The sequence below is a fragment of the Lycium barbarum genome, chromosome 9 (genome assembly GCF_019175385.1).
Source record: "Lycium barbarum isolate Lr01 chromosome 9, ASM1917538v2, whole genome shotgun sequence".
In the NCBI taxonomy this organism is placed as follows: Eukaryota; Viridiplantae; Streptophyta; class Magnoliopsida; order Solanales; family Solanaceae; genus Lycium; species Lycium barbarum.
The window spans coordinates 49654247-49671751 of NC_083345.1; the positions used below are offsets into that span (position 1 = coordinate 49654247).

The 17505-nt window shown below is 39.7% G+C and overlaps 1 protein-coding gene across 1 annotated transcript; it reads right to left on the bottom strand.

The window, feature by feature from the left end:
* Nucleotides 1-16200: 16200 nt before the first annotated feature.
* Nucleotides 16201-16599, bottom strand: LOC132611920 (uncharacterized). Its single transcript, XM_060326275.1, has one exon. It carries the CDS (start codon nucleotides 16597-16599, stop codon nucleotides 16201-16203), a length of 399 nt encoding a protein of 132 aa, XP_060182258.1.
* Nucleotides 16600-17505: the final 906 nt, after the last annotated feature.

Here is a 17505-nt window from a genome sequence, read left to right on the forward strand (position 1 = left end):
CTATAAAATGGTTGCCACGACTATGAAAAGAAACAGATTTGAGCCCAGGAAAGGTCTGGGAAAGAGTTTACACGGAATTAAAGAACCGGTGACAATAAAAAATGGGAAATATCGATTTGGGGTTGGATACAAGCCGGGTGAGGCGGAAGAAGAAGAAGCAGATTATGGACCAAGAAGTCCTATAAAGATGATAAGCCCATTTCCTCATCTATACCAATCCTTCAAAGACATTATTTTGGAAAGAAGAATGCGCGGACATCATTGAAGAATGCTTTCAAGCATTGGAGATTCGTCGTGCTGAGCCAGGGGAAACGATAAGTAGATGGACTTCTACCCCATTGTTCACTCTGCGTAATAATACAGAAGCCACAAATAATGTCATGACATGTTCTGAAAAAAGTAAGAACGATGATGAACAAAACAAAGATTGAGAAGAAGAGATAACTGAACCAGAAGGGTTGATAGACGTCGAAAAGGAATATGAAAATAGACCGACAACAAACCTAGAGGAAACAAAAGCAGTTAATCTAAGGAATGAGGAATTGGTTCGGGAAAATAGGATAAGTGTACATTTGACGAAAATGGAGAAAGAAGGGTATCAGAGTTTGTTGAAAGAGTACGAATATGTTTTCTCTTGGTCATACGTTGATATGCTAGGTTTGAGTACAGACATTGTCGCTCATAGGTTGCCTATCCTAGAGGGATTCGCCCCGATAAAATAGAAAATTAGACAACCTAAACTCGATGTCATCATTAGAATCAAAAAAGAAGTAGAGAAACAAATTTAGTCAGGAGTGGTGGAAGTGACACCTTACCCGACATGGTTAGCAAACATAGTCCCAGTACCAAAGAAGGATGGGAAAATAAGGATCTATGCGGACTATCATGATCTCAACCGCTCCAGTCCAAAGGATAATTTGCCGCTCCTCAACATTCATATACTTATTAACAATTGCGCCAAGCATAAGGTGCAGTCTTTTGTGGATTGTTACGCAGGATATCATCAGATACTGATGGATGAGGAAGATGCTTAGAAAATGGCGTTCATTACACCGTGGGGAGTATATCACTACCGGGGAATGCCTTTTAGGCTCAAGAATGCCGACGCTTCTTACATGAGGGCGATGGCCGCCATTTTTCATGATATGATGCATAGAGAGATCGAAGTATATGTGGATGACGTCGTCATCAAGTTCCGAGTGGGTGATGATCATCTTGAGCATTTGATTAGATTCTTCAACAGACTTCGCAAGTACGATTTGAAGTTGAATCTTGTAAAATGCGCCTTTGGAGTGCCCGCTGGGAAGCTGTTAGGATTCATAGTCAGTCGTCAGGGTATTGAGTTGGATCCCAAAAAGATCAAAGCAATTCAAGAACTCCTACCACCAACAACGAAGAAAGAGGTCATGAGTTTCCTAGGAAGGTTGAATTACATCGGACGCTTCATTGCCCAGTCCATAGTAATTGTAGAACCGATCCTCAAACTCCTCAAGAAAGATGCTCCAAAAAAATAGATAGAAGATTGTCAGAAAGCATTTGACACGATCAAAAGATACTTGTCAAATCCACCCATTTTGGTCCCGCCAAGGACGGGAAGCCCTTTACTGCTATATATGTCAGTATCAGAAAATGCTTTTGGATGCATATTGGCGCAAAATGATGAAACAAGCTAGAAAGAGAGGGCCATCTATTATATCAGCAAGAAGTTCACACCCCATGAATCCAGATATCCCTTGGTGGAAAAGACATGTTGCGCTCTAACTTGAGTGTCTCAGAAGTTAAGGTATTATATGGCTGCATACACGACTTATTTGATCTCAAGAATGGACCCCTCCTAAAGTACATCTTCCGCCAACCTATGCCAATAGGAAAGTTAGCTAAATGAAAAATGTTGTTGAGTGAGTTCGACATCCAATATGTCGCTTAGAAAGCTGTTAAAGGACAAGCGTTAGCAGACTTACTAGCAGGAAGCCCGATAGATGACAACCCCGTACCTTTTATGGAATTACTTCCCGGACGAAGAAATAATGACGATCGAGGGTGAAGAAAACAAAGACGAATTAGGTTGGAAGGTATACTTTGATGGAGCAGTAAACTTTAAGAGATCAGGAATCGGAGCCGTTTTGCTTTCGGACTCAGGCTAACATTATCCAGTAGCCGCCAAGTTGAACTTCAGTTGCACCAACAACATGGCCGAATACAAAGCTTGCATTATGGGTCTTCGTCTAGCCCTTGACATGGATGTGCAAGATCTTCAAGTTATTGGCGACTCGAATTTGTTGATTCATCATGTTCGAGGAGAATGGGCCACCAAAAATGAAAAGATCATGTGTTACACCTCGTAGTTTCGTCCGTTGAGATTCGTTAGGCATTAGTTGTCCTAATCGCGGAAACGGGTGTTCCCTTAGGATATATGAGATTACATGTTCCCATATTATGGTTATGGGGGTTTAAGCCCATGAAATGAGCTATGGAAGGATTTAAGAACAAACAAAAAAAAGAATGGAGTTTGTGGGAACTTTGGTAAAACTTGGCAAACCTTTCGGAAAGAATTTTGGTCCAAATTGGTGGGGGAATATCACCTATAATATGAGGAGTTTTGGTGCGTTTATTTTGTCCAAATTGAATTTCATCGAGTCGAGTTTCCAACGCAACAAACCGCTCGTCAATGTGACGTCTGAGTAAAAGGTTATGGCCATTCTACAACAGACTGTCTGAGCAGAAAATTTCTGCGGACCATTTGACGGCCCGCAGAAAATTCTGCGGTCCGTCAAATTGACACAGCCCAGCGTCAAATGGTCACAGTGACCCATATTTGACTGGTCAATTCTACGGACCATTTTGACGGTCCGTAGGAATTTATACGGCCCGTCAAAATGGGCGCAGAATTGCCCGACGGGAGTTTAAGTTCCACTTTATAAAATTCTTTCCACTTCATTTGGACATATTATTTTACCAAACCAGATCCAAAGGCTCTCTAAAAACCCTCTCTTCCACTCCATAAACTAATCCAAGCCAATATCCAAGAGAGATTAAATATCAATAAGCAAGAATCAAGATACCCTTGTGCTAGAGGTCTTGCTAGGGTTAACAAACACCAAAAATTCTTTGGATATTGAAGCTAGGGTTTTCATATAAGTTGATAGATTTATCCAAAGCTCATTCTTGTGAGATAAAAGGTTAGTTTTCATGCTTATTACATATTATCAAGAATGTTTATTTGTTGAACAACTTGGGTAGAAGGAAAAAGTGGAAGATGAGTTCTAAATGTAGTTTGTATGAGGTTTTTAAGTAGTAAGCTAACTTGAGTTATGATTCTTAGTATAATATTGGTATAATATTGCTATGGAAAGTAATAATGGTGATGAAGAAGCATTATATGAAAAGGTGCTGAAATGGGTATGAAGTTGCTAGCATAAGTTGAACACAAGGATGAATTTTGAAGGCTAGATCGAATGTGTATACTTGATTATGATATTGTGGGTATTATTGATGTTCGGGAGTTGATATATGATATGGAGGAAGTCGTATAAATAAAGGAGATGCTGTCCAATTTTCTCTAGCTTTAGTCATGTATTCTAAGCTATCGATTTTCTAATGATAGTATAACTCTAATGAAGGTAGAAACGTGAGCATTGAAGGAGAACGTGCAAGTGATAGAATAGTTGAACGGAATGGTATGTAAGGCTAACCCTTCTATCATAAGGCATAGTTCTTTGGCCAAATATCTAATCTTCTATAAGCCTTTTATGTTCTACAAATGATGCTATCTTCAAAAGCTACTAAGCTCATAATTCTCGATATGTTACAATTGTACTAAATTCCTCATATGACGAGTAATCCTCTAAGGATAGATGTAATGAACGACGATAGTAATGATGCTAAAGATGCTTATGAGCTTTTATGTATATGTTCCTATGTATGACTATTATAAAACCCCGAGCTTATATGGCCGGGTAGAATATATATATATATATATATATATTGCGCGCGCATCGCTGCAGTTGGGTACGGATAACCCTGAGCCTTGGTAGGGCCAGGTATGTGTAACCTTGAGCCTTGATAGGGCAAGGTATGTGTAACCCTGAGCCTTGGTAGGGCCATGTATGTATAATCACCGAGCCTAGCCATGGTCGGGTACGTGAAACGCTGAACCTTCGTGGTCGGGTATTCTATGTAAATGATATGTATATGAATATGAATATGTATATGAATATAAATATGAATATGAATATGAATATGAATATGTATATGAATATGATTACGGATACGAAATGTAAATGAATACAGATACAGATGTATGTACACAATCACGCATTAGAAATGAAAAGTCCCTATGAAAACCAAGAAAGTGTTTGTGACGATGATACTACTATCTCCCATCTTATGCTATTTCTTACATTGTCTATTATGCTTTCATAATGATGTTGATCATTTTTTACATACTCAGTACATTCTTCGTACTGACGTCCTTTTGTTTGTGGACGCTGCGTCATGCCCGCAGGTGGTCAGGGAGACAGACTTGATCCATAACTTTATTACTTAGGGACTACATAGCGGAGCTCCATTTCATTCGGAGTTACTGCTTTTGGTACTTATTCTTTTGTGTACATATTTATGGGCATAGCGGGGTCCTGTCCCGCCTATATGATATGACATAATCTCCTTAGAGGCTCGTAGACATGGGTATATGGTTAGATATGTTTGGCCTTGTCGGCCGCTATTTTGGATATCATTTGGTTAGCCTCGTCAGCTTATGTACATTGATATGGGCATTGTTATTGATGGTGATATATATATATATATATATATATATATATATATATATATATATGTATGTATCGTTGCCCAATGGGATTAGTATGAATAATGGATGGGAAGTATGAATTAGCTATGTGGCTCACCTAGATGTAAATGTGAAAGTATGATAAGAGGTGCCCGGGTGGGTTAGCACTGGGTGCCCGTCGCGGCCTCCAGTTGGGTCGTGACATCTTGCCATATGTTGGACTTGTACAAAGATTAGCGGAGCAATTTCAAGAAGTCAAGTTCAATCATATACCAAGGACCCAGAATGAGTTTGCTGGCGCATTGGCGACGATAGCATCCATGATTCAGCATCCTCACAGTAAGTACATTGATCCTGTCAGAGTCGATATCAAAGATCAACCAACTCACTGTGCTTTAGTAGAACCCGAGAGTGACGGAAAACCTTAGTACGTCGACATCAAATGTACACGGAGAAAGGAGAATATCCTTAAGGAATCACCATTAATCAGAAAAAGACCATCAGGAAGTTGGCAAATGGTTTCTTCCTCAATAAGAATGTTCTGTATAAAAGAACCCCAGATTTGGGATTACTCAGATATGTTGACTCAGTCGAAGCCATAAGGTTGATTGAAGAAGTACATGCTTGAACCTGCGGGCCTCACATGAACGGTTTCATATTGGCCAAGAAAATTTTAAGAACAGGTTATTACTGGGACTCTATGGAGTCATCCATGAAGGTTTCAAAGCGAGCCTATCACGTCTGTACGGGTTATGGATGTTTGAACAGTTTTCCAACAAAACTTATGGGCCATAATTCAATCGTACTGAATGAATAGTACCAAAATTCAGACTCGCATTCCTATGAGCAGAATAACCTACGAGGCTCAAATCCGAACCTAGTACACCTAGGACATGCCAAGAGAAGAAAAGGGATAGCTTTACATACCTTTCGCGCTTCTTACGCTTGCCCAAACTCAATCTCCGTTTCGCCCAAAACCTACAATTGGTCATAGTTACCAATTATGAGTTGCAAGCTTTTAAGAATTCAAACTTAAGCCTATATTTGTCTACCGAAATTTCGGCAGCATTTCCCCTATGCATATAGCATCCCCGAGACTTAGCTCGGCCCAATATATCAACAACAACAACCCAACAATCCAACAACATCAACAATTATTATAAAACACAATATAGCATAACTAGTCTTCTTTCCAACATAGTGCAATAGCTTTCATCCCAACTTCACATTTTCAATTCAATAGCAACCTTCTCATATTCATTTACTAATCAAGATCGCTCCAATACAATTCAGAAACATTTTATGTCATTTTACAAAATATTCACAAAATATACAAAATATACAAATTTCCCACCAAAACCATAATTCATCCGAAACTTCCAATCATCAACATACATATTCCTTAACATATTTCCACCTTCCAATTTTCATCAACAATATTCATAATTTGCACCTTAACAATTCATTTCCATAATTACGTAAACTACAATAAAGTTGCATATTTTCCTACAACAACTTAACAATGGATTTTCATGCCAACTTGAACCATTCTCCTTCATTTACTCCACAAGAACACAACAACCAAAATACTAAATAAAACTTACTCACCATTCCTTCTTAATTCAACACATATACACGGCTATACCTACAATATACACCACACGGCCAAGACTCCAACATTCATATTTCCATGAATTTTATCCATTTCCACATACTACAACGTAAACAAACCCTTCATAACATATAAAAGATGATAAAATATTACCTTTCTTCTTCAACTTCCTCACTTAGCCAGGGTTGTGATTTTGCACCAAAGAGTGATTCTCTTGCTTCAACAATTATACCATGTTGAAGAGCATCCTTGAATTAGTAGAAATACATGAAGAAATAAATTTTTAGGACAAGATTGGAAGACCTCAATTTTTCTATGCTTTGGCCGAATAGGCCTTCTCTTTTGCTCTTCAAGTTGTTGCTTCTTGAACGTTCTTGAGTTATGAAGAAATATGAGGTGGTCATCTTATTTATTCTATCACATGGTATTAATTTTCATGGGTTGGGCCTCTCTTTCTAGGCCATGGCCGGCCACCCCTTGTTGTTGGGCCTTTTGTTCCTTTTTTTTTTAGCCCAATTCATTGGCTAACATTTGTAATTTCATGGAACAAATTTTCGAAACTCCACTTTTACCCTTAGCCTTCCTCGATATTTCCGCGTCAATATTCTTCATGAACAACATACATATTTGATAACATCAAAACATTCCCCCATCTCTTACTAATCACAATTGTTTCAAATTTTTCCGAATTTGCAAAAATGCGGGATATAACAAACACCATTGACCATTCCACTATAATACACGGCCAAACATGGCTTATAATAATGGGCTGATTTTTGTTCCCAATCCCACTTAATAATATAACCATTGTTAATTTAATCCCAATTTTCCATTAATGTTTCTATACCAAACGAAATTTGTAGGTAAATTGTGACTTGAAACGAAATCGGAAGTTAAAGTCTCTACTTCGTACCTTAAAATAGTCTTGTCTTTAACTTGTCGCGTTTAGTTTAAAACGCCCCAATGTATTAAAATATGGGATACAACATCCTTCTCCCCTTTAGAACATTCGTCCTCGAATGTTACATTAGTGTTGTATGAGCATACTTAACTTTTCACCCTTCCTAGTCAATCTTATCCTCCACAACCTCACAGCCTGTCTTACCAATATATTTGCATCCGTCACAATTCATTTTCCTCTGTACTCTCATCTTAATCAGACTACTACTTCTTTTACTATAAACTCGTTATAATTTATCCCTATTTTTACTAACAACAAAGGGAGAAATATATGACAGTGTGGAGCCTGGGTCTATCAATGCATATACATCTTGGGAGGAAATCGATGGTATACCTGTAACAACATTCGGCGACGCCTCCTGATATTGTCTGCTAGCTAAGGCATATATGCGGTTTGAAGGACCACTAGAACTGGAAATTCCGTCCCGGCCTCTGCCACGGCCTGCTGGTGTCTGAATACCTTGCCCCATAGGGCGCATAGCTACCGAAGAGGATGAACCAGCAACCGATCCAGTAGGCTGAGCTGCGCCACCTGCACCACCCCCAAATCGACACTCCCTCATAGTATGGCCTTGACGGCCACAAGAGAAACAAGCACCAGTAATGCGGCGGCATTCCCCCGGATGGCGCCTGCCACATCGAGGGCACTGTGGTATAGATGGCCTCGTCTGGCATAAATCCCTGTGCATCTGGAAACCTGAAGTCATGGAGCTTTGACTAGCTTCTGAATACCCTGTGCTATCAAACCTCCTACCAGTGAATTGTGGAGGTTCACTCTATGCCGGCTGAGAAGGATAGCTATTATGCTGCTGGGGCTGCCCGCCCCGAAACTCACCAGAATACCCAGCTGATCTAACTCTCTTATACTGAACCCTGTCATACTCTCTATCAGTTCGACGCCCTCTACGTCGGTCCTCAACTCCCTGTGCATATGCCTGCACTCGAGCGATGTCCATACCGGGCTGAGAAGCCATTGCCATACAGCTATCAATCAAATAAAGATCCAGCCCCATCACGTAACGATGCACCCTATCAGCCATGTCAGCTACAATAGTGGGCGCATACTTAGCCAGCGAATCAAATTCGAGACTATACTCTCAAACACTTCTGCCATCCTGTGTCAGGTGTAGGAATCTATCAACTCTGGCCCGCCTCATCTCCGGAGGCAGAAAATGACCCAGAAAGGCCTCCACAAACTCGTCCCATACTGCTGGTGGAGCATCCTCACACCTGGACAACTCCCAGGACTCATACCAATTAACCGCTACATCACGCAACCGATATGAGGCCAATTCAACCGACTCAGTCTCGGAAGCTTTAGTCACCCGCAACGTACGCAACATCTGTCGAATAAAATCTTGTGGATCCTCTGCGGGCTTTGACCCATAAAACTCTAGGGGGTTACAAGTCAAGAAATCACGGACCCTCAAACTATCGTGTCTGTCCGCATAATCAGCTCCTAACCCGTGTCTGCGAGCCTACCCCGACACCAACCTGGTCAATAACTGTACTGCGTCCCTCATGGCCCTATCCTCCACCCCTGGCTGGGGAGCTAGAGGCTCGGGTGCTGGAACCCCAGGAGCTGGTGGTAGATCTGTCTCCTGATCTGCAGCTGCTGTTGCCCTAGGCTCCTCTGATAATGGTGGGGTAGCGGAGCTCACTGACTGGAGTCTAATCTCAGGCGCAGGTTGGGCATAAGCCCTAGTAATCCTCCGAGTCTGACTGGTCTCTCCAGCTATGGCCTTTCCCTTCTGGGCGGCTGTCGCCTTCTTTGGAGGCATCACTGTAAACATAACAATCCGTTAGGGAGAAATTATCCTGATAATACAGCTCTATCGCACGATCTAGAATAAAAGGAAAGATAAAATCCTAAATGTCTCGTAGCTTCCTGTTTATAAATGTGGTGCACAACACATCGATAAACAAGACTCTACTCGACACGGTCTGTAGACACTCCGAGGATTGAACCGCTCTGATACCACTTTTGTCACGACCCAACCCCGCAGGCCGTGACTAGTGCCCGAGTTGGACACTCATATCCCTGTTAACTATAATCTTTTATAACCAGCATATCATGAACTTATTTGTATAAAAAGGCAGGGCGTTATTTTAAAGCCGTCACGATTCTGTATGTCATAAGCACCTGTCTCCTGAGGAGTTATCATTTTCAACAACAACATATTTATATCGACGCAAGCCGACAAGGCTGCCACTACACGCAACATCCCAAACATATTTATATATGCAAGCTGACAAGGCTGCCATTACGAGTGGGTACGCCCCAAACATAAGTCATATTAATACAACGCAACAACAACTATATACAGACCCACACGAATGTCCACAGACCTCTAAGAGTAATGACAGTATCATGTGACGAGACATGGCCCCGCCGTACCCCGAATAAACACATACACATACAGCAAAAGGGAATTATACCACAAGCTAGGCTCCGGAACAAAGGAGCACTCCAAAGTAGCTGAATAGATATCCTAAGCTGGCGGATCTCCAAAACTAGCGTCTGTACCAGCGGGCATGAACGCAGCCCCCAGAAGAAAGGGGGTCAGTACGGAATATGTACTGAGCATGTAAAGCATGAAACATAGTATTAGACTCATACTGAGACAAGGTGTATAGGACTCAATGCAACAAACAGAATTTCATAAAACTTGCCTTTGAACATATTTCATCTGTATCATTCTCATATCAATATCAATATAGTGTTTTGTAATCAAAGCTGCATAATCATTCTGTATATAACATATATAACGTGTCCCGGCCCTTTAATGAGGGGCTCGGTAATTATAATCATAGCATCATAACATAAACATATACGTGTCCCGGCCCTTTAGTGAGGGACTCGGTAATAAAGAATATATGCCCTCCTGGCCACCATCTCCATATCATCATATCATCATATCATCATATATATATAGCATGTCCCGGCCCTCTAGTGAGGGACTCGGTGAGTAATATAGTAAATATGCGCACGAAAACGTGTCCTGGCCCGGGACTCAGTGAAGGATATAGCGGTAAGCATGAGCAGAATAATAAGCAACCACATATATGCAATTCATCTTTTGAGACTCAATAGATAAGTGACTAACCAGCTCTAAAGTGTCAGGACAATAATCATATTCAGTTCTTTTTAAATCTCATTACAAGTTATAGCAAGGAACGTTTCAGATTTCATGTACATGTATCAATTTGAAATGGTGTAACTTTTGATAGTCAAGTATGCCTCTAATTATGCAATTCTTTAAAAAATAGGAACTTCTATACATCATTCATTAGTCAATCATATAGTAGGCTCGTGACCATAACATTACGGAATGAATAGAATCATAAGTCATGCTTGGAACTAGAGAGTAGAATTCACCCCAAGGTTCATATCATTTCTTACTTACGTTTAGGACATGCCAAGAAAAGAAGGAATAGGCTTTACATACCTTTAGCGTTTAGTCGTATTATAACTTGTACTTGCTGCCCAATAGCACTTATCCTATATCAAGATATCAATAGCTACAATTAGTCTACGAGGGAATTCAATACGTATTTTAACGTTAATAATCCCTTTCTAACATTTAAACGACGTTTCGTTCGCATTCAAACCAACTAGTGCTACAAGCTAACATTGCTAGTCATACTTTCAAGTACCAATCCGAACTTGTTTAAACATGACTTAAGGGAACTTTGGACAGTCCGTACATTATTCAAAACAGTCCCATCTCACGGCCAAACAACACACACAACATTACCATTCTCATTTAGCAATTTTCCAGCTTTAACTTACAACGACAACAACACGTTTAACAACATTACCTTTACGATTCTTGGAATTGTTTTAGCATCATTTTCATTCTTACAACAGCCCACAAACCATTTCAATTTCAACTTGAATCATTAAACTTCACTTTCACTATACGTTCATAACAACATTCAACATTCAGAACGCACAAATTTACTCCTATCATCAAAACAGTCCACGGTTTGGACTGTTTTCCCCCTTCAACATGATTCATTTCTTTAACACCTCAATTCACATATTCAATATGCATACAATACACCATAATGTCCATAACAACAACAATCAAAATATGACACAAAACAGTCCCTAAATTCCCCTAAAACAGTCCCCCTACACGGCTTCAACACAACTACACCATCTTCATGATTTTCATCCATTTATCCATACTACAACACATTCAATCCATTTCCAATACATGTACAAGAAGATTAAGCATGATTCCATTTAACTCTACAACACACGGCTCATTTCAAATTCAAGAAAAACAGTCCAATACCAACGTGCAACATCATAAACAAACTTCTACAATCTTTGTTCATTCACATATGTTGACACACATTCAATCCATCAACAATACATGCAAAATGAGACCAACCATGACTTCACCAAGCTCACGGCTCACCCCCAACTTCAACCACAACAACAATCCAACAACAACATGCACGAATTGTACATTCAAATTATCATACAACACAAGAAAAATGATCATTCTAACCTTACAATTTGTTCTTCAACCTTGGCCGAATCTTCAACCTTATTGACATGCTACACCTCGTTGTTTCTTTCCAACAACTACTACACGTTCTTATGCACTTGGTAAGGAGTTGAATTGATAGAGAAAACTGAAATTTGGGATCAACATCACCTCACCATTCTCGGCTAGCTCTAGCCGAGAGCTTCTCTTTCTAACTCTAAGTTTCTTAACTTTGCAAATGTTGAAATGATGTAGTGAGTTGATGAATAATCAAAATTTTACTATATATATTCACTACAAGACTTGGACATGTGTCCCACTCAAATTTTTGGGTCAAAAACCATTGACCATTCCACTATAATACACGGCCAAACATGGCTTATAATAATGGGCTGATATTTGTTCCCAATCCCACTTAATAATCTAACCATTGTTAATTTAATCCCAATTTTCCATTAATGCTTCTATACCAAACGAAATTTGTAGGTAAATTGTGACTTGAAACGAAATCGGAAGTTAAAGTCTCTACTTCGTACCTTAAAATAGTCTTGTCTTTAACTTGTCGCGTTTAGTTTAAAACGTCCCAATGTATGAAAATATGGGATATAACATAATGTGATTCCTACATCAAGATTTCTGGTCGCTACTGCAAATTATCTCAAGTTAATGTAATTCTTTTTCAGGGATAGTGGCTGTCATGAGAAAAGGCCCACACTTGAGTATGAAGTCGTTAACTTGGATATTGTGACTAAATGTTATAATCTTGGACACAGAGGTTAGTAGTTGTCATGAAAGGAATATGATACTGCACTCTGATGTGTAATTTCCATTTGGGTATTTTTGAATATAAGTGATGTAGTCCCAAACTGGTATAGCGCAGACTTCGTATGAGGATAACGATGTAGTCGACACCAGATTTGCGACAGTCACTGCAGTATGTGAAAATGATGTGATCCCAAATTTTCAGGGGTAGCGGATGTCATAAGAAACAAAAATGACCCCACTCTTGAAAACATGGTCTTCATTAATAGCACCCTGCTCACGTAATCGAAAACCGGACTGGGGTATGAAGGTTCGCAAGAATGTGGTATAGCCCGACCCAAATCCCAACAGAAGTTTTCATTGAACAATGAAAACATTTGAAAATGGCGAAAAAAGAGCAGGCCAAAGCGTCGTGATTGTTATCTGAAGCAGTCAAAAAAAATCATTTTTCAAAAGAAGAAAAGAAAAATGCACAAAAGCACACACTTACAGGAAAAAGAAGGAAGACGGACGTAATATCGGAGGTTGATAAATCGACGTCGATAGATGGTAAAATGCCACTCAGGTTTGACTATGTTAAAATCAAAATTTTCAAAAACAAACATGCAGGGCTCAGCATTTGGAGATGAGCTAGAAGCTACCGAGGATGGAAGAAAAAACCGGATTCAAAATATGCAGCGCATATGTGAAACTTTTTCTTGGGCAACTAGTCAGAAACCATGTATGAGAGTCAAGCTTTCTACACCAGCGATTGGAGGTCACTTCAAGCATCAGCACTAATAAATCCTTTTCAAAACCCGCCTCAAGTTCGGATTTTCAATTAGAAAAAGTCAAAGGTATTCCCACATAAAGGGGATATTCCTTTTTGGGCTATCGAGTCGAACTACAATTATCATGATTCCCAAATCCAGGGACATGTAGGCTACTCAAGTTTCGAGGATTGGCCATATTCCTACGATTATCTCGGGACATCTCGAGATAATTTTAAAAATTCCTTATTTTTTAGTCCTCTTAGAGTCAGAACTACAAACGGCCTGAATTCTCATGTAACTTGAGATATGTAGGAAGCCCAGAGACCGGGTCAGGCCATACTTTCAAAAGTTTGCGCAAAAAGAAACCCGTAATTTCTATTATTCGGTAAAAATTAGGTTTGTCAAAATTCGTAGCTCAAGGATGGCCTTTTCATCCTCAAACTCTTAAGAGGCAGTTGTTGACACCTAATTTTCACCTCATAAGATGAGTATTTTAGGTTTCAAGTTTGTCGAGTCAAAGACGGAGTAAGGATACACCCTTTCAAGATTAAAATTTTAAAAATTCCTAGAAAATTGCATAAAATAACGTTTAATTATTAAAAAATTGATAGCTACGAGAAATACAAGTTATTTTACTCTTATCCTACTCCATCTATTCTGGGAAAAATGTTAATTTAAAACGACGTACGAAACCAGGACACTTTCCCTTCCTGCATCAGGACACAACCCAAACCATGATGAGAAGCATCACTATATATCACATACTCTTTTCCTTCTGTTGGTAAAGTAAGGATAAGAGCTTGTGTCAATAAGGATTTGAGCTTTTCAAAGCGCTCTTGGCATTTTTCATCCCATACGAACTTGTCATCCTTTCTCAAGAGTTTAGTCAAAGGAGAGGCTATAATGGAGAAGCCCTTGACAAACCTTCTATATTATCACGCTAAGCCCAAGAAACTTCTTACTTCGGTTGGACTTTTAGGCGGTTTCCATTCAACAATAGCTTGAATCTTACTAGGATCCACCTTCACACCTTCAGCTAAAACAACATGTCCCAGAAAAGCCACTTCACCAAGCCAAAATTCACATTTGGAAAGCTTAGCATAAAGCTTTTTCTGTTCCAAAATTTTCAAAACAATCTGGAGATGCTTTTCATGATCTTCACTATTCTTGGAATATATTAAAATATCATCTATAAAGACCACCAAAAATTGGTCAAGATAAGGCTTGAAAATGCGATTCATCAGATCCATAAATGCCGTAGGAGCATTCGTCAACCTGAATGGCAGCACCAAAAATTCATAATGACCATATCAAGTCTTAAAGGCCATTTTAGGAACATCTTGTTTAGTTACCCGTAGTTGGTAATACCCAGACCTCAAGTCAATTTTTGAGAACAACCTAGCACCCTTTAGCTGGTCAAATAAACCATCAATCCTAGGCAGCGGATATCTATTCTTAATTGTTACCTTGTTTAATTGTCAGTAATTAATAAAAATCCGAAGAGTTCCATCTTTCCTTTTCACAAATAAAACAGGAGCTCCCTAAGGAGAAACACTTGGGCGAATAAAACCTTTCTCAAGAAGTTCTTGCAATTGAATTTTCAACTCCTTCAATTTTGCTGAATCCATTCGGTAAGGAGTTATACAAATAGGAGTAGTTCTTGGAATAACCTCTATAGGAAATTCAACTTCCCTTTCCAGGGGCAATCCAGGAAGATTTTCGGGGAAAACATCAGATAATTCACCTACAACTAGTATATCCTTAAGGCTTGGACTTTCCAAGTGTGTACCAAATATATGAACAAGATAAGCTTCGCAACCCTGACTAACCATCTTTTTTGCCACAACCGTGGAGATAATATTGGATGTCAGTGATCTTTTGCCTTGAACAATGATGTGTGAAAATGAAGGTGCTCTAAAGGTCACACGCTTGACCTACTTTCCACTACTGCATGGTATCTATGAATCCAATCCATACCGACAATGATATCATAGTCTTGGAAAGGCATTTCAATGAAATCAGTAGGGAAGACTAGATTTTGAATCACGAAGGGACAACCTCGATAGATTTGATTACAAACAACCTGTTGACCCAAAGGACATTGGACAAGCACACCAAAATCAAGTCTCAAAGATTTCACATTTTCAAGAAAAACAAATGATGAGCAAACATAGGAATGGTTAGAAGCAGGATCAAATAATGTAACAACACATAAGCCAAATAGGTGAAATTTACCCAACAACCACATCCGCCCCATCTTGGTCATCCCTCTGTCTCATAGCATAAGCTTGTGCAGTAGCTATTGACCCACTAGCTTGATGGGCTCCACCTGCACCTGTTGCTTGTGTGTTTCTAGATTTTGCACCTCTATTCCCTTGAGAGAGAGTGGTAATAGGTTTCTGAACTTAGCCTTCCGTACGCGGAGAAGAAGTAGCGTTAGGATTAGGACAATACTTCACTTTAAGAACGAAGCTCCCACAATTAAAACAAGCACCAGAAGCTCACCTGAGAGTACCATAGTGATTTTTTCCATATTTTGCACAAGTGGGTATACGAGTCTTGCCTTGGCCATAGCTTGAAGTGCTAGAAGTAGAGAGATTTGTTTTATTTTACTTATGTTGCGCTGACTTGTGAACACCACCAGCTTTGGAGTTATCAAACTTTCCCCTTTTGGTAGAACTCCTGAATTTGCATCAGCTTTTCTGAACTTGTTTTCATTTCTACTAGCTTGTTCCTTGTCGATTCATTCCCAAGTAAGAGCAGCTGAAACTAGTTTACAAACGTTCTCATGTTACAGGACCGCCAGAGACTTTCTGATGGAATCATTCAACCGTCTTTGAATCGCCTGCACTTATCTTTTTCATTATTGATAATACCACCAAGATAACGAGAAAGCCTAAGAAACTTTGGTTGATATTCAGCAATAGACATACTCCTTTGCTCTAAATTCGAGAACTCATTTTTCCTTGCATCATGATAAGCAGGCGGGACATAATTCATACGAAATTCTGTCACAAAATCATTCCAAGTAAGAACAGAAGGTTTCGCCTTGGCATTCGGTACACTTACCCACCAGTCATAAGCATCTTTTTGTAACAGTGAGACAACATACTTAAATTGGACAGCTTCTGAACACTCAAATAGCTCAAGTACTCTTTCCATGTGCTCCAACCACTGCTCGACATCCGTAGGATCAACAGTGCCTTCAAACTCAACTCTGCCCATTTTTCTCATTTTCTCAAAGTTCATTTAATTAAGGTCGGGCATTGTTCTAGCCATGTGATGAAAGAAATCAGCAATTTGTTGAAAATGAGGATCAACATGTCACGACCCAACTCCGTAGGCCGCGACTAGTGTCCGTGCTGGACACCCAAACGTACCCAATAACCCAAACTAGCATATCAGCAGAATATTTTTAAATGAAAAAAAATCAATTGGCGTTAGTAATTATCATAAATGAATCGACATAGTACAAGGAAGCCGATAAGGCTGTCACAGATCATATCATCCAAAACATATACAGAACCCACACAAGTATGTCTACAGACCTCTACAGAACATAACAGAATCATAAGACGGGATAGGGCCCCGTCGTACCCCTGAATAATGTACATATATACGATAGCAGAAGACTGTACCAAAATATGGGCTCCGGATAAAGGAGCGCTCCAAAATAGCAGAATAAAGTCCTAAGCGGGCGGATCAGCAAACCTGTCGTTTGTACCTGCGCGGCATGAAAACGCAGCCCCCGAAGGAAGGGGGTCAGTACGAAATATGTACTGAGTATGTAAAGCACGGAACGTAGTAAACAAAGTCATAATCGAAGCAGAAGATACAGAAAATGAACTGAATATCCAGATTAGCAAAATGCTGATCATATAGCATAAATAATATTCGCTGGAAACATATGTCGTACCTGGTCCCATTATGGAACAAGATCATAACCGAAACAGAGCTTACAGAGAAGTGAGTGTAACATCCGAAGTATCAAATGCATATTTTCGAAACATGAGGAGTGTGTACAGAAACATATACCATATCATATCCGACCCCTTCCAAGGGACTCGGCAAACAGAACGTGGCCACCCCCCGACGCTGGTGCCACCACACATAAGGAGCAGAATAGGGGAT

What these genes read in the sequence shown, in the direction of transcription:
- LOC132611920 (XM_060326275.1), bottom strand. Translation starts at nt 16,599, where the DNA reads ATGGGCAGAGTTGAGTTTGAAGGCACTGTTGATCCTACGGATGTCGAG.